At 42.1% G+C, this 24,357-nt stretch overlaps 1 protein-coding gene across 1 annotated transcript in view; it reads right to left on the bottom strand.

The window, feature by feature from the left end:
* The window catches only part of OBSCN (obscurin, cytoskeletal calmodulin and titin-interacting RhoGEF), a 193,689-nt gene that overhangs the window by 104,877 nt on the left and 64,455 nt on the right, over positions 1-24,357 (bottom strand). The window contains exons 39-50 of the mRNA XM_063301888.1: positions 24,061-24,327; positions 23,528-23,791; positions 21,741-22,007; positions 20,580-20,846; positions 17,753-18,016; positions 16,671-16,937; positions 16,048-16,311; positions 10,614-10,877; positions 8,690-8,956; positions 8,198-8,470; positions 2,872-3,138; positions 1,354-1,620 (exon numbers count right to left, since the gene is read on the bottom strand). Coding sequence (XP_063157958.1) covers positions 1,354-1,620; positions 2,872-3,138; positions 8,198-8,470; positions 8,690-8,956; positions 10,614-10,877; positions 16,048-16,311; positions 16,671-16,937; positions 17,753-18,016; positions 20,580-20,846; positions 21,741-22,007; positions 23,528-23,791; positions 24,061-24,327 — 3,198 coding nt within the window. The remainder of the gene's footprint in view (positions 1-1,353; positions 1,621-2,871; positions 3,139-8,197; positions 8,471-8,689; positions 8,957-10,613; positions 10,878-16,047; positions 16,312-16,670; positions 16,938-17,752; positions 18,017-20,579; positions 20,847-21,740; positions 22,008-23,527; positions 23,792-24,060; positions 24,328-24,357) is intronic.

The following is a 24,357-nucleotide window of genomic DNA, read 5'->3' as shown; positions in this document are numbered from 1 at the left end:
CATGTAGTTTTCCTAGCAATTATATCAAAGTGATTTGTTGTTGTCTTCTTTGGGATTTTGTTCTACTTCCCAGCCCAGCCTTATGGAATTTGGATTTCCTTGTGGTCTCCCATCCAAGTAATAACCATCCCTCTTTAGCTTTTTGCAAGATCAGTCAAAATCAGCTAAGCGCTGCTACTTGAACTGGGCTTGTAAGTCATCTGAAGTCTCCTTCAGGTCAAACCCAGTTTCTGATGACTCTCAGGCTGCTTCCATCCAAATTTTCTTGGCAGCTATATGGAAATAAGAACATGTCTCTCTTCTTCTAGGATGTTCTTTTGACTTGGATTGACTCTAGTAGCTCCTCTGCTTGGGGCTTTTAATGTTGAAACTCATCTAAAACAATTAGGGCTTTTCCCCCATTTTCTGGCACATCTCAGCAAATAGAAAAGAACAATTTATTCATACAGGATGAAGTAAAATGAAAATAAAATTGTATGGGCCTTCAGCCAACTTTTGGGGTATATACTTTCAGAACTGTGGCAGCATTTAGCTGACCTTGGCTGAAGATAAATAGGGTCAAACTTTGTTAGCCCTTCGATGGGATGGGAGAATACAAGAAAATTTATTTTCTGCACAGTACAGAACTAGAATGAGAGGCAATCCTGTTTTCTAAAGACAGGTTTAGTGCTCTTTAGTGCTAAACTCATGTTTAAAAACTTGCCATAGTATTCTTTCAAAAGAGCATTAAACCCACGTTTCTATGAAGCCCTTATAAGAGGGGGCAAGCACTTGAGAAATGGCCAATGAAGATAGTGCCCAGTGACTGGAGGGTGGGAGGTATGCCTGAAGCAACTGACAGGATTTTGGCAGTTTCCATCCCTGACCATATCAGCAACCAAATGGTCAGCAAAATAGGACAGTTTGCGTCCATGGCCAATGCTGTGTTAAACATTAAAAGCCCCAAGCAGAGGAAGAACGCTACTTTAAAAGTGGCTCAACTGAGGAGGACTTGAACCTGCTTCACCTCTGGGATGGGACAGGTTTTCCTGGATCCAGCTTTAATTCTTCTGGTTTTTTAATTATGTACGGCAGCTAGAGTCATTTGGAGTCAGGCAGTTTTTAAAAAAAATCTATGTAAATAAATAAAATAAACCATCATAGACAACGCAGTGAGTACAGGGTGTTGAAAAAAGGGTTGTGGAACCATGCTCATGCCATGATTAGGGGGATGTGAGGATAAGCTCTTGCACTGGAGTCTAGAATCCCACCAGTCCCTGGTGTAACACACCTTCTCTGACTGGGTGATAAGTTACTGATGATAATTATTTTTCTCTGCAAAGCCAGGCTGAGCAAAATCGACTCCCCCCTGACCTTTGACAAGCACAGATGCTGTGGTTTGCTGATCCCCGGTGTCACAGGTGTAATCGCCAGAATCCTCCAGTTGGGCATCATGGATGAGCAGCTCAACAGAGGATGCCTTTTGCCTCATCTCATACTTGTGACTTGGCCGCAGTCTGGTAGAGCCTTTTGTCCACTGGATGGGCACGTCGGGTTTAGTGAGCGCTGCGGCAAGGGTGATCGTCGCCCCTTCACTGACTTCCTGGCTCTCCAGCTGGATTTCAAAAAGGGCTGGAAGGGCTGAGAAGGCCACACCGGGAAAAGAAGAGAGAGGGGTGAGCATAAGGACTGGCCACAGCATTCATGCTTTTGTAATCCCTGTTATGGAGGCGGCGAAGCAGGAGGGCCATCACGCACAAGTCTAACTACGATTACCTTGGAAAGTAAGGAAAGTGAATATGGACCACCAACTATGAAGAAACCAGGAGGAACAACTAAGGAAAATGTGGAAGTCCCCAAAGGATTTGGCTGTCTATAGTGGGGAGGCAGAAGGGGAGACAAAAGACAAAAGGAGCATTGCGTCATCATGGTGCAAGCCCAGATCTTTTGCATGTGTGTCATGATCCTGCAGGTACATAATGCTCATTTTGTTCCTCCAAGATCCTCTGTTTCTGCAGATGCCTGTGGTTGTGAGGCAGAAAGGCTAGTTAACCTGTCACTTTTGTGACAGTTCTCGATCACCCAACATCCTTAAGCAGGTCAGTGCAAGACCCAGAGATTGCCTTTCCTGGTGCAGGGAGGTAAAAAAAAAAAGTCACTGTTTTTTTCAGCATATTCCCTCCAGCATCTTTGCCTCAACAGAACCCAGTGTGGTGAAGCGATTAAGGCCTTGCAACAGGACCAAGTAGATGTGGCTCCAAGCCTACTCATTGGCGTGAACAGGTGTGGCTCCTGTCGTGTTCTGCTACTTTCTTCCATAGCTGTATCAATCAACTTGGTGGTGGTACCAATTATCAAATACTCTGACACTGCCTTCTCCAACATGAAAAATCTCTGGTCCAGATGAGAGGGACTTAAAGTCCCATAGCTGCTGCTAGCGGGGCCTTGGTCTGTCCTGGGAGGGTGAGAGATGAAATCCCATACAGTTGGTGAGCTTAGGGAAATCAAGAAACAGTTTTTTCTGCACAAGAGTTGAGGGAGTGGGTGTCCACTGGAAGGGACAAGGGGGGGGGGGGTAGAATGATAAAAGGAGCTTGATGTCATTGCAGCACAACCCCACCCCTTTTGTAGACATGCATGACATTGCACACACGTATGATGAAGCGAAGTTTACGGCTCAACCACACAGTGCTGCTTTCACTGTTCTGAAGACAGCAGCAATATCCCACAGACACCCGTGGGCTGATAAAAGCTAAAAGTCAAAAGAATAATTAGTAGAAAATAAAATAGGAGCGGCTTTGTAATTTAGAATGAAAGATCATTACGGAAGACCCTTGAAAGGATCAAAGCTATGCAGAAGTTCAGACCCTCCTTGCTTAATAAAACTTTTACCTTCCACTGATAGAGTTGCTGTGCTTTTCTGGTGACCGATGTCACAGGTATACTTTCCAGAATCCGCTGGGTCTAAATGATAAATCTTTAAAATATGGGTGGTTCCCTCCTGACTGATTTCATACTTGGAGCTTGGAGCAATGATTTCGGAGCCCTTTTTCCATATCACTGAGATGTTGGGCTGAGAGACTTCACATTTTAGGAAAGCCGTGCTACCTTCTTGCAATTCTGTGTCAGTTAGCTCTTGTTTAAAGACAGGAAGTGGTGCTGGAAATGTAAAGGGAAAAAAGACTGCAAGAACTGGCAAAAAAGAGAGTCCACTTGCAATCATCTCACACAGACAGGATTTAAATTGAAACAATAAATAACTTTTTGGAGGCTAGCTTAGATTTTATGTATATGTGAATTTCAAAAAAATAAATTAAGAATTCAGGGTTACGCCACACACACACACACACACACACACACACAGAGACGCTTATATATAATCAATCTTAGAGAAACAAGTGCTTGCTCTAGCAATACTTGAACGGAATGCTTTTCCCTAAATTCTGCCAGGAGCTTCAGTCGGTTTCACTGCATAAAAAGTAATTATTTATTAATAATATAGGTCCTAATTTGCAGATGGGAACATCTTTCACAATATATGATAGTAAGTATTGGAACCAGTGGTGTTAAAAAAAATACTGGTAAACTTCCTTTTTTATCATATTAACAGGACAGAAATATTGTCGGAGAAGTTTCCAAACCCAATTTTTTGAGATAAATCTCAGTCTGTCCAATGGAAACTTCATAATGGATAGAATCCAGAAATACAAAAAAATCTGTATGAAGGGTAAATGACCAATTTAAGGGAGAGGCACCGGAGATCAGTTACAGAACACAGGAAGCAGAGTCCTCCACACCAGAATGACAAAACGTGCATTGGGGCAGCACAACACATGCTCCACCCTTTCATACTTGCATCACAATGTTACCTGTAACTATGAAAGGGATGGAGTTTGCACCACAATGTGCAAATGCAGATTTCATCACCTATCCCTCACCCTGTGGACCTCCATGACAGGAAAGGCATTTCTACATGTTCTATCCCAGTTTGAAAACTGTGGACCTTTCTGCTTCCACAACATCACCAGTGTTGGACAACCACACGGATTTATTTCTACCTAAGTTGCATTGCCTTCAGCAAAGGATCGTTACCTTGTCGTGGTGCTGGAGCTTGAGCACCTCAATGATGCCATGAGCTAAACCGTGAAGGGCCACCCAAGACGGGAAGGTCATGACAGAGAGGTCAGACTAAATGCGATCCCTGGGGAAGGTCATGGCAACCCACCTCAGTATTCTTGCCGTGAAAACTAAATGGATCAGTACAACCAGAGATATGTCGGTATACCATCGGAAGATGAGACCCCCAGGTTGGAAGATGGTCAAAATGCTACTGGGGAGGAACAGAGGATGAGTTCAACTAGCCCAGACATGATGACGCAGCTAGCTCAAAGCCGAAAGGACGGCTAGCGGCCGACGGTGCTGGTGGTGAACGGCGAATCCGATGTTCTAAGGATCAACACACCATTGGAACCTGGAATGTAAGATCTATGAGCCAGGGCAAATTGGATGTGGTTATTGGTGAGATGTCAAGATTAAAGATAGACATTCTGGGCGTCAGTGAACTGAAATGGACTGGAATGGGCCACCTCACATCAGATGACCACCAGATCTACTACTGTGGACAAGAGGACCACAGAAGAAATGGAGTAGCCTTCATAATTAATAGTAAAGTGGCGAAAGCAGTGCTTGGATACAATCCAAAAAACGACAGAATGATCTCAATTTGAATTCAGGGCAAGCCATCTAATATCACAGTGATCCAAATATATGCCCCAACCACAGGTGCTGAAGAAGCTGAAGTAGAGCAGTTCTATGAGGATCTGCAGCACCTACTGGAAAACACGCCTAAAAGAGACGTTATTTTCATCACAGGAGACTGGAATGCTAAGGTGGGCAGTCAAATGACACCTGGAATTACAGGTAAGCATGGCCTGGGAGAACAAAACGAAGCAGGACATAGGCTGATAGAATTTTGCCAAGACAAACACTCTCTTCCAACAACCTAAGAGACGGCTTTATACATGGACTTCACCAGATGGACAACACCAAAATCAGATTGACTACATCCTTTGCAGCCAAAGGTGGCGGACATCTAAACAGTCGGTAAAAACAAGGCCTGGAGCTGACTGTAGTTCAGATCACGAACTTCTTCTTGCACAATTTAGGATCAGACTAAAGAGATTAGGGAAGACCCACAGATCAGCTAGATATCAGCTCACTAATATTCCTAAGGAATATGCAGTGGAGGTGAAGAATAGATTTAAGGGACTGGACTTAGTAGATAGGGTCCCAGAAGAACTATGGACAGAAGTCCGCAACATTGTTCAGGAGGCGGCAACAAAATACATCCCAAAGAAAGAGAAAACCAAGAAGGCAAAATGGCTGTCTGCTGAGACACTAGAAGTAGGCCAAGAAAGAAGGAAAGCAAAAGGCAGCAGTGATAGGGGGAGATATGCCCAATGAAATGCAGAATTCCAGAGGTTACCAGAAGAGATAAGGAATTATTTTTAAACAAGCAATGCACGGAAGTTGAAGAAGACAATAGAATAGGAAGGACAAGAGACCTCTTCCAGAAAATTAGAAACATCGGAGGTAAATTCCAGGCAAAAATGGGTATGATCAAAAACAAAGATGGCAAGGACCTAACAGAAGAAGAAGAGATCAAGAAAAGGTGGCAAGAATATACAGAAGACCTGTATAGGAAGGATAACAATATCGGGGATAGCTTTGATGGTGTGGTCAGTGAGCCAGACATCCTGAAGAGTGAGGTTGAATGGGCCTTAAGAAGCACTGCTAATAACAAGGCAGCAGGAGACGACGGCATCCCAGCTGAACTGTTCAAAATCTTGCGAGATGATGCTGTCAAGGTAATGCATGCTATATGCCAGCAAATTTGGAAAACACAATGGCCATCAGATTGGAAAAAATCAACTTATATCCCCATACCAAAAAAGGGAAACACTAAAGAATGTTCAAACTATCGAACAGTGGCACTCATTTCACATGCCAGTAAGGTAATCCTCAAGATCCTGCAAGGTAGACTTCAGCAATTCATGGAGCAAGAATTGCCAGATATACAAGCTTGGTTTAGAAAAGGCAGAGGAACTAGGGACCAAATTGCCAATATCCGCTGGATAATGGAAAAAGCCAGGGAGTTTCAGAAAAACATCTATTTCTGTTTTATTGACTATTCTAAAGCCTTTGACTGTGTGGACCATAACAAATTGTGGCAAGTTCTTAGTGGTATGGGGATACCAAGTCATCTTGTCTGCCTCCTGAAGAATCTGTATAACGACCAAGTAGCAACGGTAAGAACAGACCACGGAACAACGGACTGGTTTAAGATTGGGAAAGGAGTACGGCAGGGCTGTCTACTCTCACCCTACCTATTCAACTTGTACACAGAACACATCATGCGATGTGCTGGGCTTGAGGAATCCAAGGCTGGAGTTAAAATCGCTGGAGGAAACATTAACAATCTCAGATATGCAGATGATACCACTTTGATGGCTGAAAGTGAAGAGGAACTGAGGAGCCTTATGATGAAGGTGAAAGAAGAAAGTGCAAAAGCTGGCTTGCATCTAAACCTCAAAAAAACCAAGATTATGGCAACCAGCTTGATTGATCACTGGCAAATAGAGGGAGAAAATGTAGAAGCAGTGAAAGACTTTGTATTTCTGGGTGTGAAGATTACTGCAGATGCTGACTGCAGTCAGGAAATCAGAAGACACTTAATCCTCGGGAGAAGAGCAATGACAAATCTCGATAAAATAGTCAAGAGCAGAGACATCACACTGACAACAAAGGTCCGCATAGTTAAGCAATGGTGTTCCCCGTAGCAACATATGGCTGCGAGGGCTGGACCATAAGGAAGGCTGAGAGAAGGAAGATAGATGCTTGTGAACTGTGGTGTTGGAGGAAAATTCTGAGAGTGCCTTGGACTGCAAGAAGATCAAACCAGTCCATCCTCCAGGAAATAAAGCCAGACTGCTCACTTGAGGGAATGATATTAAAGGCAAAACTGAAATACTTTGGCCACATCATGAGAAGACAGGACACCCTGGAGAAGATGCTGATGCTGGGGAGAGTGGAGGGCAAAAGGAAGAGGGGCCGACCAAGGGCAAGATGGATGGATGATATTCTAGAGGTGACGGACTCGTCCCTGGGGGAGCTGAGGGTGGCGACAACCGACAGGAAGCTCTGGCGTGGGCTGGTCCATGAAGTCACAAAGAGTCAGAAGCGACTGAATGAATAAACAACAAAGTTGCATTGCAGTTGAACCTAGAGTGAAATTCAGTGTTGTGTGTTTTGTTTTGGCTTTATTTCCCCGTTAAAAAAGAATTCTTGCTATCTTTCTTCCCAATAGCTATGCTTCAGATCCTTTAATGGAAATGTTACCTTGATGGCTTTGCAGCTTTCCCTCAATAGACAAGAATGTTGTCAGTTTAACTCTTTTCTTCAGCATAGGAGATGCGGGTGGGCAAAGTGCCAAGCTAATAGGATTTTGTTTTCTTACGTCTGTTTATCTTTTGTGTAATGAGGTGAGGGTATTTCTTTCACTGCAAACCCTACAGCAGTCCAAGCCTGGAGAAGTTATTTTCTCTCTGTGTTTTCATCCGGCAGAAGTTAAGAACATCACAGATGTTCACCCTACTTTTGAGGGCTCAGAAAAGCACCTCAAATCAATATTTGGAATGGGGGAGATCTATGACCCATGTCAACCAGCTTTCCTCAGCCTTATGATACCCAGCATGTTGGACTTTAATTCTCATAATTCCAGGACCAGCAGAGCCATTGGTAACACTGGCTGGAATGTTACGAGAATTTAAGCCCAATTTAATTTGAGGAAAGGAGCTGACAGTACCAGGTTAACTGCAACTGTGGGCATCCATGCGATGGGGTAAGTGATGAAATGGCATCAGGCCGTCATGATGGAAACTCTGCCCGTTTTGCACGTGCATAATGATGTTGCAGAAAAGTGGTGGGGGGCAGAGTTAGGACATCTTGACACACATTTTATTATTTGGATGAAATCTTGGCTTGCTGCAGATGTCCTGCCTGCAATGCAGGTACTATAGATTGTGATCATAGTTCAACCCAGTTTATATTTTCTTTATCTGCCTAACATTCTTAAGTTATCCCCCTGTGCATAACCAATAACCAGAACTGCGATGCTTAATCATTTACTGTCACAAATGATGAGATAAAGTTCTCATACCCTTCACTCTGAGCTCTGCCGTGGAGGTATATGGTCCCACCCGGAAGGTGATTGTGCCAGAATCCTGCTGGGTGACTTTCTGTAGTGTCAGCTTGTGGACCCCACCTTTCTCAACCGAGATCTCGTTCATCTCATTGCTCTGAAGGGGCAAATCCTGCAACTTCCACTCTACATCCCTTGCATTGTCATGGGAAACTTTGCACTCAAAGGCTGCATCTTCCTCTTCAAATACCTCGATGTTTTTCAGCCCCCGGATGATGGTGATGTCCAGTTCTATAAGGGTCAAAAGATCCATTAGTGACTGCGAGAATTTAGGCCACTAACCCCACTCTTTTTTAATTGTACTATGATCTATCACAAATGGAAATCCATCCATCAATTAGTAAAATGGTCTCTCTCTTTTTTTTAATGGTGTGCTATTTGGTAGAAGATAAGACAATGTAAAGAAGGCATTAACAAATTATGGTGCTAACCACTTCAAAAAACCAGTACCTTTCACAGATAACGTGGCAAATGTGGTTTGGTCTCCAGTGCTACAAGAATACTCTCCGCTGTCTTTGGGCTCCAAGTTGTGAATGAGTAAGTCATGGATGCCACCATCCTGTCTCATTTCATATTTGGGACTAGCGTGAAGTGTTGTACCATCTTTACGCCATTCCACTGGGGCTTTAGCAACCGTGACCTCACAGCGTAATCTGGCTGTGCCGCCCTCTTCTGCCTTCTCATTCTTCAGCTGCCGTGTGAATTCTGGCTTGAGGGCTGTGGAGTCAAGAAGAATGGGAGAAAGTAAAACCTGGACCCTTCTTCCATTAAGCGGCACTTCTGACCCATTTCAGAAAAGTAGAAGCCTGGGGAAAAGGTTCAACAGGACAAATGGATGTTTGATGCCCCAGGAAATAAAAAACGTTAGTGGCAAAACGTTATTCATTTGATAGACATTCCTGGAGGGAGTGGACCTTAGATGTGAGAGATGAAATATATAGCTTTTTTTTTCCTTTACTGGACAACCAATTTAGATTCCTCCAGATGTTTTGCTCATCAGACCTGTGCCAAACCTAATCATAGTTAAAGATTATAAAAGTTGTAGCCCAAATCATCCAGAAAGTGCACTTTGCTTGACTATGCTGAATATTGCCCTTTTTGCCAAGATAACTGCACAGCTTCAAAGGAAATTATACTGTATTTTGCATACACCTTGAAAGAATAGCAATAAGAATCTTTACGAAAGTGTTTTTAACTGCCAGAAGTCATAAAGTCCTGGCATTCTGTACAGTGGATTGTATATGACTACACCCCAGACAGGAGAAAAAGGGCTGGATTGTCTAATAAAGTCCTCACTGGAATTTTGTTAAATGGGCCACCAACTATTATAAAGGTCTATGTGAATCAGGCAAAAGAAGGTTTGACTCATTGGTTTGATTCAAGAGACACTCTGATTCATTTCAGATATTTGAAGGTGTTTGATTAGGCATTAAATTTGAGTCAATAGCTCAAATCAGCTTTTCAATTCCACTTGGAAAGTCAGCTCAATTCAGAAACGCAATTCAGCTGAACCCCAGATCTAAATATTTGCACAATCCTACTGTTGAGGCTGACTGTGGAACCACCAGGATTCAAATGGATACATTTCCAGTTCTCAGAGATGCCACTTTCACAGTGACACATCTGAACAGAATTGTACTGAATTATAATTGCGCACCAGATGGGCAAAAAGAATTTAAATCTCTCTTTTTCTATATTATTAACAACATTGTATATAGAAGCCTACTTCCTGTCTCAAGGTCGGACTTTATATGACATAGTACCCATATTTATTTTTCAAACCATTACCAAGGATGATGACAACCTGAAATGCAGTTTCAAACAGAACCAATTTTGAACTGAAATGTGCCTTTTCAAGTTCACATTTCATTATTTTGAACCTTCAGAAGAATGAACAAAGTATTCAAAAGGTCAAGAACTCTATGAAAAGTGGAGTATAAAAAGTAAAGGCTGTTAAAGTATCAAAAATCAGACATAAGTTTCCCTGAATTTGGCTTTTGGATTGGGTTTTTTGGGGGAGATGGGGGTAATCCCATGGTCCTATTGAATCACACACTTCTATTTCAATTAAGTAATGCCTTGCACTGCTGAAAGGGACTCCAGATGAAATTCCACAGATTGATTTGTCAGTTCATATCACCCAAGGTTGTATCCAAGAAAATGCTGATTAGAAGTTCAAATGTTCATCTGACAGGCACTGTGCACTTAAATAGACAAAAGCTAAGGGAGAAACAGACCAGCATGTCAATGAAGGCTATAGAAAACCCATTAAGATATTATCTTTTCAGCTCCATCACTAAAAAAAATTTATGATTCCTTATCTAATAGCATCCGCCAATCATTAAACCAAGGAGCCCGGTTTTGCATGTTTTACCGTTAACAGTCAAGATAGCTGAAGTTCTCTGGTCTCCGCATTTACAGGTGTAACATCCGGCATCCTCAACATCTAAATCATGTATCACCAACTCTGCAACAGCCGCTTCCTGTCTTAATTGGTATTTGTCACCTCCTTTTATTTTTTTTTCTTCCTTCATCCATTCCACTGGAGCAGCTTTGGTGAGCTCGCAACGCAATGTTGCTGTTCCGTTTTCAGTGGCTCCCACATCCTTCAGTTCCAGTTTGAACTGGGGAGGTAGGGCTGCAGAACATAAAGGAAGAGTATGAAGATTCTCCAGGGGTAGATGGACTGTGGACAAAGCTAGGTCAGAGGCAGGGAAGAGGAATTAGCATGGGAACAATACAGTGATATTGATCCAATGCTTGTTGATTTTTAATGGAAACCCTTCCACAAGCTTCATCAGGCATTGGCAGATGGCCTTGAAGGGAAACCAGCAAAGCAGTATGATAAAAATTAGAGTAGAGTAGAATAGACCGCCTACTCAACAAAGAGGCATGGACAATGATGCACGCTAGAGAAACGCAGTGAGACATGAAGACTGACATTGGAAAGACTAGGAAGATTTTTTTAAAGTATGAAGGCTTATTTATGTATTTATTTATTATCCAAATTTATATCACCACCCATCTCCCCCAAAAAGGGGGACTCTGGGCGGTTCACGAAAAAATCCATAATTAAAACCATAAAAATATAATTACAATAACAACAGCCGGTATAAATAAAAATAAAATAAATACAGAAGCTAAGAAGCCAAGATGTCATTCTTGGGGAGGGCTCTAGCCAACCCCAGGAGGAACTATTGCCTCTCCCACCCCAGACAAGGTATATAGCGAAGATATAAAGGGAGGACAAATCTCGATAAAATAGTTAAGAGCAGAGACATCACACTGACAACAAAGGTCCGCATTGTTAAAGCAATGGTGTTCCCCATAGTGACACATGGCTGCGAGAGCTGGACCATAAGGAAGGCTGAGCGAAGGAAGATCGATGCTTTGGAACTGTGGTGTTGGAGGAAAATCCTGAGAGTGCCTTGGACTGCCAGAAGATCAAACCAGTCCATCCTCCAGGAAATAAAGCCAGACTGCTCACTTGAGGGAACGATATTAAAGGCAAAACTGAAATACTATGGCCACATAATGAGAAGACAGGACACCCTGGAGAAGATGCTGATGCTAGGGAGAGTGGAAGGCAAAAGGAAGAGGGGCCAACCAAGGGCAAGATGGATGGATGATATTCTAGAGGTGATGGATTCGTCCCTGGGGGAGCTGGGGGTGTTGACGACCAACAGGAAGCTCTGGCGTGGGCTGGCCCATGAAGTCACGAAGAGTCGGAAGCAACTGAACGAATAAACAACAAACAACAACAACACAAAGGGAGGAATCACATCACTCAGGTTCAAAGCCAACATAACTATAATAAATGTTCCTATCATATCCTACATATGCTGGGAGTTCACCGCAGGTTCTAATGAACAACATCTGCTGGTCTTCACAGCTGCCAGTATACTGCCTGGTTTGTCTGTATCTAAGACCATCCATTAAACAAGCGACTCAGCTGACGGATGTCCTTCTTGCCAGCTTTAAAACATAGTGGGACTCTTCTAGTCCATCAGGGCATCATACTTGGTCTGAGATGTATGGAAGCTGATCAATTCATCTTCTGCAGAATTATCAATGAGTGTGGGAAAGAGGTGGAATCTAAGACTCAGATGGAACAAATTGGGAAGAAAATAAAGGAGGAAGCCAACTCAGGAAAAGAAGACAACATGAAGAGGAAATGAAAATATTCTTAGCCAGCAGCTATAAAACATTTCCCTCCACGGGGGTCACTGAGGTTATTCAGTCTCAATTGAATTGTTTCTGGCATCATCCTTGTTTGCATATTTAACTAAAAAAGAAAAGACTCAATAAATGTATACTTCAAGTAGTTGCTATTTATCAATATTTGCATTAGGGTTGTGGCATTGCAGCTTATTTCAGCATCCAAGTGTTGCAAGTTCTTTTCTTTCTTTCTTTCTTTCTTTCTTTCTTTCTTTCTTTCTTTCTTTCTTTCTTTCTTTCTTCCTTCCTTCCTTCCTTCCTTCCTTCCTTCCTTCCTTTCTTCCTTCCTTTCTTCCTTTCTCTTTCTTTTTGAACCACCAATAACAAACTGACCCCAAATAGACACAAAGCACTGGAAACTTGAACAGCAGGTTGGGTTTTTGTATCCTCCTTCAGTGGCTGGGGGGAGACTTTTATTTTTCATAAAGAAAGTCTACACATTTTTAAAAAAGGAATCTGAAATTATAAATGCTTTCCAGGAGGTCAGAAATTAATCCCTCTTTTATTTTTTTGGTTAGAATTTCACAATATAGTAAAAGTATAGAAGATGAGAAGGATAGTAAGAAAAAGAGATATGAAAAAGAAAGTGAAAAAAGTAGAAATTCATCTCAATAATAAAATTACTTTCTATTTTTTAACTACTTTCTATAAGCTCTTTACCTACACCAGTGTTTCTCAACCTTGGCAACTTTAAGCTGTGTGGACTTCAACTCCCAGAATTCCCAGCCAGCCATGCTGGCTGGGGGATTCTGGGAGTTGAAGTCCACACAGCTTAAAGTTGCCAAGGTTGAGAAACACTGATCTACGCTATATTCTTTAAATTCCAATTTCTCTTTCTCTTCTGCGTCTCCAATAGTCTTGTTTATGGCTGACTTCTGTATTCATGTTGTCTTAATCCCTGTATTTGTCAGAGCTATACTCCTTTTTCCACAGAGTTCAATCTTTCTTCTATCCCCCTTTTTTTTCTTTTAGTTTCTATTTTCTATTTCTTTTCTGTCAAAGTTTTGGCTTTTTCTTTGTCTTTTCTGCTTGTCCTGGCTGGGCTTCTCGACTCGTCTCCTCTTCTGAATCTTCGCTCCCTCTGAGGGAAACGGATCAAAAACGGACCATTTTTTCCCTCAAGCCAGTTCTGAGGGAAAGATGCCAGTTCTGAGGGAAGGAAAAAAACACCTCTCTCTCCCTGGTTTTCTCAGCTGCTGCCTCCTTTCCAGTTGCCTCTCCTCATCGGGGCAGTCTACCTTTTAATTTTACTCTTTATTTGAATCCTGGGCTTTGGCTTTATTCAGCCTCTTCCTCATGAGGCCTGTGGCTGCAGAGCTCCCCGGCAGCCATCTTGTCTTCCCTCCTCCTTGCCTCCCGGCTCACACTTCTGTTTGATTGGCAGCTGGGTAGTCCTGACAACAGGGGCGGGCCAAGAGGGGAGGGGGAGGAAGGAGGACAGGTGCCTTGCAGGTTGTCCACCCACAGCCAGCATCCATCCTAGATGGTCTATCAATTCAGTGACCCTTTTTCCTGGGAAAAAATAAAGGGCCAGCCTGAAAAAGGGGCAAATCTGCAAGAGGTTCATAAGGATTTAAAAAATGAATTGTTTATGTTTATAACTTTGCTTTACGAAGGAAAATTCAAGAGTGAAACCAGGAAAATAAACACATTCAATAAATCTAAAAGACAGTATGTATCAGGGAACATGGGAAAAATCCCAGTTTGCTGATGCAGTGCTGTCTACATTTGATCCAACAAGGCAGTTCTTAATACTTTGGGCAATAGGACTGCTGGAAGTCCTGACAGGTGACTTTTGCAACATCTCCCGGAAGTCATTCAAAACTCAAGTTGTCTTTGTTGTGGTACACAACGAATGCTGCCTGTTTCTAATGTACTGTATTTCTTTTCTTCTGTGTATTATCACATTCTCGTTATTTTCAGGCAATGTGTTTATATATTCAGCAGAGCAGAAGATCAGAGAATATATTGGAAGGAAGGAAGGAAGGAAGGAAGGAAGGAAGGAAGGAAGGAAGGAAGGAAGGAAGGAAGGAAGGCAGGCAGGCAGGCAGGCAGGCAGGCAGGCAGGCAGGGCAAGAGAAGCAGTGGGCTCTTTGGATCTAAGGTACTCAAGCTGGCCATGATGGGATCTTCCTATATACAGAAAACTATTAGTTCATCCAAGTTGGGGCTGGACACAAAATGATGGAGCGAAGTTAGAGGACGAGAGATTTCAGTTTGATGTTAGGAAGATCTTGCTAGTGGTAAATTTATCAGTGGAATCAATTACTTTGGGAGTTGGCAGGAGCCCCTTAGAGACTAGTGAGCTATCTTTCTCAGATACTTTAATCTGGATTCCAACACTGAGCACACAGTGGATTCATTGGCCAACCTCTTGGATTCCTTGTTTTATGACTGAAGAGAGACTTCCAAAAGAAGGAAGATGGAGATAGGGATGAGGTAGTTGTTAGCCTTTTGTAGTAGGCCAGGTCAGGAAACAAATGCCAGAAAAACTATTAGAACTCTATTGTTATATGGTAGAGTATAATAACAGTATCTTGAAATCTTGACAGAGTTTCTCTCTCCCTCTCTCTTATACCAAAGACAGTCAAGGTGGGCCAAACGTAAGTTTTGTCCTCAACCTCTCCAGTCTTTCTGGGCTGATGTTTTCATAATGGTTGTTGCATAACTTCAAGTCCATCTCCACACTCCTCCTACACAGTCTAAGAGAAGACAAGAAGAATGAAGTCTATTCCCAAAATATTATTTGACAAACTAGTGTAAAAAGCCAAAGGTTTCCCAAGTATTATTTATTATTGTTCCTTAGGGTAGCAGTGATAAGTGGGCACCACAAGAACAGATCTACTGTCCCATATCTTTTGCATCTAGATGGTGGATCAACAGGATATTTCATGCATAGTTTGAGAATCAGTTGCTCTTTTCTCCAGATCAGTGGTGCCACTTCCAATAGGTCACCCCAAAGCACAGAAGATTCACCACTGATGACCTCCTGATTCCTTATCTTTTCCTTGAAATGAGCGGGTAAGATTGATGGCCCAGGTATCCACATGGATGACAGGAGCTCTGAGAAAGGGGAAGAGTCCTAAATGAAGGCAACATCCAAAAAAAAAAGCATGATGCAACAAGAAGTTTTGCAGGATTTTGACCTTAGGAATTCCATTTCAAAAAAACGTCAGATCCGCTGCTAGTTGGAAATAAGATCACTAGAATATCTCAGGTGTATGTGTTTTTGAGCACACACAAAGATCATGGAGGACAACTTACGAGGCCTTCGGTCTTCACTATCAGCCCTAACAACCAACTGTGTCAAGGGAAAGCCTTACGATGCTCAGACATTGCAAATTTTCTCACTTCTGGTTCACCTTCAGAAAGTCCAAGGTTTTCCTAGGACCAAATCTGAAAACTACAGTTCTAGAACTAAAGAGCAATACAGCAAACAGAGCAGGGGGAGGAAGGAGGGGGGTTTCCAGGGAATGGAAGGTAGACCGTGAAAGACAAACCACAAGCTGGCATCAACGAATGAGATAAAACAGAACGGTTTCAGAATAGCCAGGCTTGCCAGATGCTGAACGCAAGATACTTTGATTTACCATGTACTGCCAAAGCCGCAGTTGTTTTCTGATCACCGCATACACAGGAGTATTCTCCAGCATCTCTAAGTTCCAGGTTGAGGATCACACACTCTAACACAGGACCTTCCTGCTTTATGTTGTATTTGCCATTTGCTCGGAGTGTCTTGTGCTTCTTTCTCCACTCCACAGAAGCTGCTTTTGTCAGCTCACACTGGAAAACAACAGTTCCACCTTCTGAAGCCTCTTTGTCTTCCAGACCCTTCTTGAAGTGGGCAGGGATGGCTGAGAAGTTCAGAATGAAGAAAGCATGTGAATACCCAGATGTTGAAGAAAAGGGGCCTAGGTGCATCCCATGGACCATTCACTCCCTTTCCTCAATGAGCATCTGGAACTTCTAAGCAAATTCCTTCACAATGCTCTATCTAGGAGGCTCCACAGCAAAAGAATGAACATTATTTGTACAAGATGTATTAGCCATGTACCTTGTATGCTGTGAAATGTAAAGATATTACTCAGCATCCAAGGGCCGTAAAGATCTTTTGATCCCTTTACTACATAAAGGACAACCTGAAGAAACACAGATGTCCTCCTGCTGTTACACATGTTGGATCTAGCTATGAGAAATAAAATGTTTTATGTACCATTCACCCTTAAGAAAGCTGAAGTCTTCGCATCACCAACGGTGCAGCTGTAATCACCAGTATCTGCGAGTTGCAAGCTGTGAACAACAAGTTCAGCCACAACACCTTCCAGTTTCATTTCATATTTGTCACTTGGCTTAAGCATCTCACTGCCCTTCCACCACTCCACAGGAGCAGAAGCTTTGGTCAGTTCACACCACAGGGTGGCTGCTCCATCTTCTGCAGCTTCCAGGTTCTTCAGCTCTACTTTGAAACGTGGAGGTAAGGCTGAAGGTCACAAAGAGGACATTTGAGGTCATTAATCATTACAGCTGGAATATTCCATGAGATTCCCCTTAAAGGCTATGCATAGAATTATTCTCCCTCGCTCTAGCTCAGTGTTTCTCAACCTTGGCAACTTTAAGATGGGTGGACTTCAACTCCCAGAATTCCCCAGCCAACGATCTTGAATACATATGACTAGAGCTGCTCATTGACCCAATACTGGAGGGGATCCTCCGAAAGTTGAAGTTTATAGCTTAGGGTTATGTTGTTCACTAACATTTTGTGGCTATATATTCTGCTTCTTAAAGGCTTTCCCACTCTTTCTGCAAGTAGAATGAAAGAAAAGCACAGGACTGACATACCTCATCAGATTACTCTCCTAGTCCACTCTCCAACAGCAGACAGACATTACTTAATTATTTATTTTTATTTATTTATTCAATTTATATAGCTGCCCATCTCAGACCAATTATCCTGTCTTTCCAGTAAAAAGGTGCAATTAAATGCACTAGGTCAGGGTTCCTCAACCCTGGCAAATGTAAGATGGGTGGACTTCAACTCCCAGAATTCCCCAGCCAGCCATGCTGGACTAGATAATCTTCACAGCCCCCTTATAACTCTAGGATTCCAACTGAAAATTTAAAAAGTGGCAGTTCACATTGTAAAAGAAAGCAATAGATGTGGGATCTGGGGCGGGGGGGGGGAAGGAAACCCACTCAGACTGGCGGACTGTATCCAAAAGTGGCCTAAAACTCTAAAGAGATAATCAAAGAATATCACCAAAATCACATTTTAATCGGGGGGGGGATAATATTTACCCTGCACAGTTACAGAGGACGATGTGGTTTGATCCCCACAGACGCAGGAATACTCTCCCGCATCCTGTTCAGTGACGTCCTGGATTGTGAGCTCAGCAACATTTTCCTTCTGTTTGATTTTGTACTTGGCACTTGGCTGGAGCATCTGTGTCCCTTTCTGCCAATCCACCGGAGCAGCTTTACTTAAGGCACAGCGCAGCACGGCTGCTCTTCCTTCCAAGACCTCTTGGCTTGTAAGTTCTTCTTGGAAGTGCACAGGCAGAGCTGAGGAGTGTAACACCGATACACCGTTGGTCGTTTTAGCGTCCTACAAAAGGGCGACTAAGGGCAGCTGCTATATGGAAGCCCCATGTCATGAGCACCGACTGTTAGGACACCCCATTTAATTCAATGGAGCTTTTGCGAGAGTGCAAAAGGGAAGAAACTCATCCATGACCATCTGTAGGGGTGGAGCCAGCTGGGACTGTCACACAATTTGCATAATATGTGGCATCATTGCTGTCATTTGCACAATGATGCCATGGTGTAAATGATTATGACATCGTTGTGCAAATGCAGTTTGCATCCATCACAACCTGGCTGTTCTGTTGCGTGATAAAAGTCAACAACGCACCAAAGGTCACACTTTAAACTGAGGTGTGACCTTCTTGTTTTAAAGATCAAAATAAATGGGAACCCGCAAAGAGAGACAGTAAAACATGATGGCCATTTTCTGTTTTTCTACTCTATTTGGATTTCACCAAACATTTTGGACCAAAACATCTTTTCTAAAATATTATTCCTCTGGTTTGCTGAATTTACATTTTTGCTGTTTTACTAAATACATTTCACAGCACAAGTTTTTATAAAACAGACAGGAAATACATGGGCACTTTTCTCAGCACAAATAACTTATTTGGAGCTAGCACTGAATGTTTCTACAAGCTGATACATAACTACAAGCAGCAGCAACACATGAACAATTTGAAATCAGAAGTTCAGGAACAGAAGTAAAATACTTCTAAAAAAATAAAAACAGCATTCCAATGGGTTCAGTGAAAAAAGCTTAAGAAGAAAGAAGACAAAAGAATGCAATAAACAGCTGATAAAACAGAATTAAAAAGAAGAAAAGGAAGTTGGGTGGGAACTTTTAGGAATGAAAGTAAAGAATTGGATTAAAATATCCTTGAAGAAATAAGTTTAGGAATATAATGCTCAGCATCCTTTGGAATTCAGCTCTGCAGAAACAGATGGGATCAAATTCTGGACTGAGATGTGGGTTTAACATGGAATTCCCCATTTTTCTTGACTTTCCCAAGTCAAGAATATCCCAAACTAACCTGTATCTCAACTATGTTTTTCATTCAATGGAATCTGTAGGGTATTTGTAAAAAAGATGAATTAGAAGTCTGTTTTGTAGAATCCGTTTAGGTGCACAGTCTGGCTAAACATGCTAGAGATATGAAAGAGGTTGGGGTGAAAAAGAAGAGGCCAATTACTTCCACACAGCCCCTGCTGAAACACCCCTGATGCAGGAAATGACGAAGTGTTATGATCCAGGGTGGTGTAGGGTTAAGATATTGTATTAGGAAGCAGGAGAGCCAGGCTCAAGTCCTCCCTCAGCCACAGAAGCTCCCTGAGAGCACTCTGGAAGCCACCTTGAACTCTTGGAGAGAACATGGGATATAAAACTAACAAATAAATAAAAACAAACAGCAGTTTTGATACATGGGAATACAGTCGGTTGTCAGGACTCTAAATGGAAGCTTTCTATCTTCCTTCAATCAGCTGAAATGTTCTCCAAGCCAGATTTAAGAGTTTGTCATCCATACCATCAAAATCCATGATGGATCATGCCGTTGGGTCCCCTTCTTTGATTCAGAAGCCATTAATAAAGAAGGTAATACATAGTCAAAGAAATGGTTTCAGAAATGCGAAGTCAAGTATGGTCACTGTAGGGGAAAGATGAGAGAATATGAAAGAGAACAAGTGAAAGAAATGGTTCCAGACAGGTGGAATATTTTACTAAGGAACTGTGATTCTCGTACTGAAGGTAACTAATATGCCACTGTACAGTATTAGAAAACAGAAAAATACGGTGCTGGAATGCACAGAATCGTACAGTCAAGGAATCTTAGCACAAGTTTCAGCAAAGGTTGCATATTGTTACATTAGAGAAGAAGAAAAGAGGCCACAACGGAGTTCTGAAGAGTCAGATTGTTTTTGTCTGCAGAGAAATATCCTAACGAAGGTATGCAGAAGACATTAAGGGAAAAGAAATAGCAATTTAATCTTAGAAAGGAGGAAAGCGTGAGAAAGAAACTTTATACACACACCTCACCTTGATTGTGTGTGGTTTATGAAAAGACAAAGGTCTGTTTCCTGACTTGACCTGCCCTGAAAGGCTGACATTGTGGGAGATAGCTTCAACCTGTAAAAGTTGGCCTTAGCAATATATAAGTATTGTGCAGTAGAAGACAGCACTTCCCAGTTCTTTGCATCCAGATGTGGTGGGACCAAAACTTGCCCGAGAATTCTGGGACTATAGCCTCGGCTTTTCTGGAGCACATCACATTGGGAAAGAAGTCGCGTGGCAAAGCTTAGTAGTAATGACCCTCTGATGGTGTCAGCAGACAACTCAACTCCAAATATTTCTGATGAGAACTGATATGGCAAACATAGTTGTAACATTAAGGGCCAAGCTGTGACACGCTCATTGACTTTGGACACAAACATGGTTACTTGACCAAGCAACCAACATGGAGACAAAATATCAAGACATCATTTGCACACAGAATGCAGATCATACAAGATGATTAATACAGTACAATATGGAACGGCTGATTACCATGAACGGTCAAGACGGCTGTGGTCTTCTGCTCTCCACACACACAGGAATAATCTCCTGTGTCCTCCACTTGCAAATCTCGAATCAACAGTTCAGCTACAGGGCCTTCCTGCCTCATTCTGCACTTATCACTTGACTTAAGGGTTTGTGATCCTTTTTTCCACTGTACCTCAGCCCCAGCTTTGGTCATTTCACAACGGAGAGTGGCTGTGGCATCTTCAACAGCTTCTCGATTCTTCAGCCCTTCTTTGAAAAGAATGGGCACAGCTGAGAAGGTGGTAATAAGGACAGAGTTGAAAAGTAAGCATGGAGGAAAGAAGAAGTGGAGATCATAGAACAATTATTGCATCATACAACTGTGGAAGTCCTATCATTCAGAGATGACAACAACAACAACAACAAAAAGTCATGGACTGGGGAAACATGAATTGCTATACTTCTTTGTAAAATCATTTTCCTGTAGGATGTTGTGCAGGGACACACTGGGGAGACAAATAACCTTGTGATGTTTAAAGAATATGAACAAATCAGGATGACACTTTTGAGGCACCTAAATCCCAAGCTACCCAAGAAAGATTGATTGTCCTTGTGGTTCCTTGAGAACCTTCTCAAATTTAGCATTTCTGCTCTGTGCTCAACCATAGTAATTTCAAAGACTATGCATCAGAAAAGTGGTTGACCATATATATTAGGTTGGACAGTGACTGTGAAGTTAGTATTTGTTATGGATTTATCTGTTCTACATCTATTACATATAATAAATCCATCTTCCTCTCACTTAGCTGTGGAGGTGGGGAATTTTAGGAGCTGTCACTGCAGAACCTTTGAGGGCCCCAACTTGAGGAAAGCTATTATAAACATTACTACAATCTCAGATTTAACAAGAGGAATCTTATATGCTTGGGCACCTTCAAAAATAAGGAGGTTTTTTTTTAAAAACATTAGAAGATTAAAATATGATTGATCAACTAAGCTTTGCTGATATGTACTTAAGAAGCTTGGTGTCTAAGATGATTGGTGAAAGACTATCAACCTATATAGTATGCCACAAGGATCAGGAATTCAGGGACAACTGAAGGCTGAGAAAGACCAGGAGATCCACCCAAAGCAAGGGAGCGAACAGAAGAAATAAGAGCTGTATATGGAGAGATAGAGGTTTACCCTTGACTTCTAAAGTTGCCGCCGTTTGCTGTTCTCCAGATGTACAACTATAGTTTCCAGAATCGGTTACTTCCAAGTTTTGGATGAGTAGTTCAGCAACTCTCCCTTCACGTTTCATTTTGTACTTGCTTCCTGGTTTAAGGATCTTGTGCCCTTTCTTCCACTCTATGGGGGCAGAAGGTTTGTTCAGCTCACACTGAAGAATGGCAACTTTGCCCTCCGTAGCTTCTTCATCCTTCAAGGGTTTGTTGAAAAGGACCGGCAGGGCTGAAGAATGAAGGTAATACAGGACAGGAATCCATCAGAGTTAGAGAGGAGCACAAACAATTCCTTCCTTAGCAAACAGGTGGGGTAATTAATCATAGGGATTAATTTAGGGTAATTTAGCATAATAATTTATCTTAAGGGATTATTGCATGACATCTGTCTGGTCCCACTGATTCCTATCTTGGCAGATTGCAAATCCTGGAAACTGCCTTTGGCAATTTATCTGAATGTGCAATCTGGAATTCTTTGCCTCTTCCTGCAAGTTCTGCTTGACTTTTTAATTTGATGCAATAACGACAGAGGGCAACTGATATGTATTGTTCTTGAGAAAACCAGCTATCATGTAGATCCCAATTCATGGATTAATTAAGGACAGTGAGGGCGGATGGTTGGACTATGTTATGCAGAGAAAAGCATTGGGATAGGACTATTTTTTTTAGCTAGGATACCTGTACAAATCTGAGTATCTGATACTTAAAAGAATATATAGAAATTTGGTCCCCAGTTTCAAATGGACCACATAGACAGGATGCTGTTAACTGCAGCACCACTAACTTCAGTTTAAAAGTTTTATGACCATTTCTATTGTTCAAAGAGCTTAACCCTTTGGAACTATTAACTGTACAGCTCCCATTAATGGGCATTAATGGAAGATTATTCATCTATTGTGTTGTTTATGTTATTTTAATTGTTGCTCCCTGTTGTTAAATTTCTACTGTGCATGTAGGATTCTAGGAGGATCCAGCAACATACAAGTTGGATAAATACACACATAGATTCATAAATCAGGTACAGGTATATCTTCAAATCCACTAACGGAACCTTGTGGCTGAATTTAGATCCCTATTTCAATACATTATTCATCACACTAGACCTTGGGGGCTGCTATAGGGGAATACCTTATTTAGGTCATCTAACATGTAACTAAGACTATTCAACTGAAGTTAATTTGGTTGAGTGTCATTGGGCTCTAGAGGTCCTCAATATATCCTCCATTCCTTGAGAGAAAGTGATGGAAGTTCTCAACATTGTAGACCCCTCAAAGTGGGAGGGGAGAGATTAGGAGGAGGAGGAATAATACAAAATCTATGAAAGACCCTGGAATGGCATAGTGCAGAATCATGTTTTCCTCTTTTCTCAAATAACCTAGGTTTGAAGGAAACAAGAAGGAATTGGTCTGTTGTAGCAGATTTCCAGGGCAAGCTCAAAGAAGGTCTTCCCACAGCTCTAGCTCATAGAAAACCTTTGAGTGTCCCCAAAGGGATGCTAAAGGGATGTGGTTTGACCTCTTCCTCTGGAAACCAAAAGATTTTAAAGAACTAAGAGACCTTCAACATTTATGAGACTGTAAGACTGATTATTGCCAGGGGAAGTCAAAGAATGCTTTAAGAAGAAGAGGCAAGTTGCATGCATAAAGAAAAGGCATGATGCTGAGCTTCATTTGAGAAGAACGCTGGAAAATAAAAGAGTTTACGATACGGTTTGATTTAAGAGTGTGTATGTTACGTATCTCTTTTTACCATTTATGGTGAGTCTAGCTGTAGTCTTCTGCCCTCCACATTTGCAGGTGTAATCTCCAGAATCAGTGACATCCAGGTCCTGGATCACCAGCTCAGCACAAGGACCTTCCTGTTTTAGTTGGAATTTTCCATCCGGTTTCAGCGCCCTCGGTCCCTTGTACCATTCCACAGGAGCTGCCTTGCTCAGCTTACAGTGCAGCGTCACTGATTCTCCCTCTGTCACTTCCTTGCTTTTTAACTCTTCTTGGAAAAACACGGGCAGTGCTGAAGAATGGGACATGGACAAAGACAGGATCAAATTACTGAATGAATTGGATCTTGATCTTGACCTTTGCGATGTTTGAGACATACTATGACGAGAAAGATCAGGGAAAGTAAAACAAGGCATAACCGTAGGGAAAACCTTCTGAGAAGGTTACGAAACTGCACTAAACGTGTAGCATTTCAGGAGGGAAGTGGAGAAATATCTTAGCTGTCAAGGACTATCAGGAGCAAAAAGAAACCCAAAGAAGATCCGTTGCAAAGCTTATTACCATTCACTTTCAAAGTCGCTTTGGTCTTCTCATCCGCACACACGCAGGTATAACTTCCAGCATCTGCCACCTCCAGATCTTCGATGGATAGCTCAGCGAAGCGACCTTCTAGCCTCATTCTGTATTTGTCACTTGGTGTCAGTACCTTTTCATCCTTCATCCACACAACAGAATCCACAGCCTTGGTCAACTCACAATGCAGTGTGGCAGTACCACTTTCAGTCACTTCCTGGTTTTTCAGTGGAGTTTTGAAATGCGCTGCCAAGGCTGAGGGACACAGAAGGAAAAGATACCACA

This window comes from Candoia aspera, chromosome 4 (genome assembly GCF_035149785.1).
Source record: "Candoia aspera isolate rCanAsp1 chromosome 4, rCanAsp1.hap2, whole genome shotgun sequence".
Lineage (NCBI taxonomy): Eukaryota > Metazoa > Chordata > Lepidosauria > Squamata > Boidae > Candoia > Candoia aspera.
The sequence above is the reverse complement of the archived record's forward strand: the minus strand, read 5'-3'. Positions and strand labels throughout refer to the sequence as shown.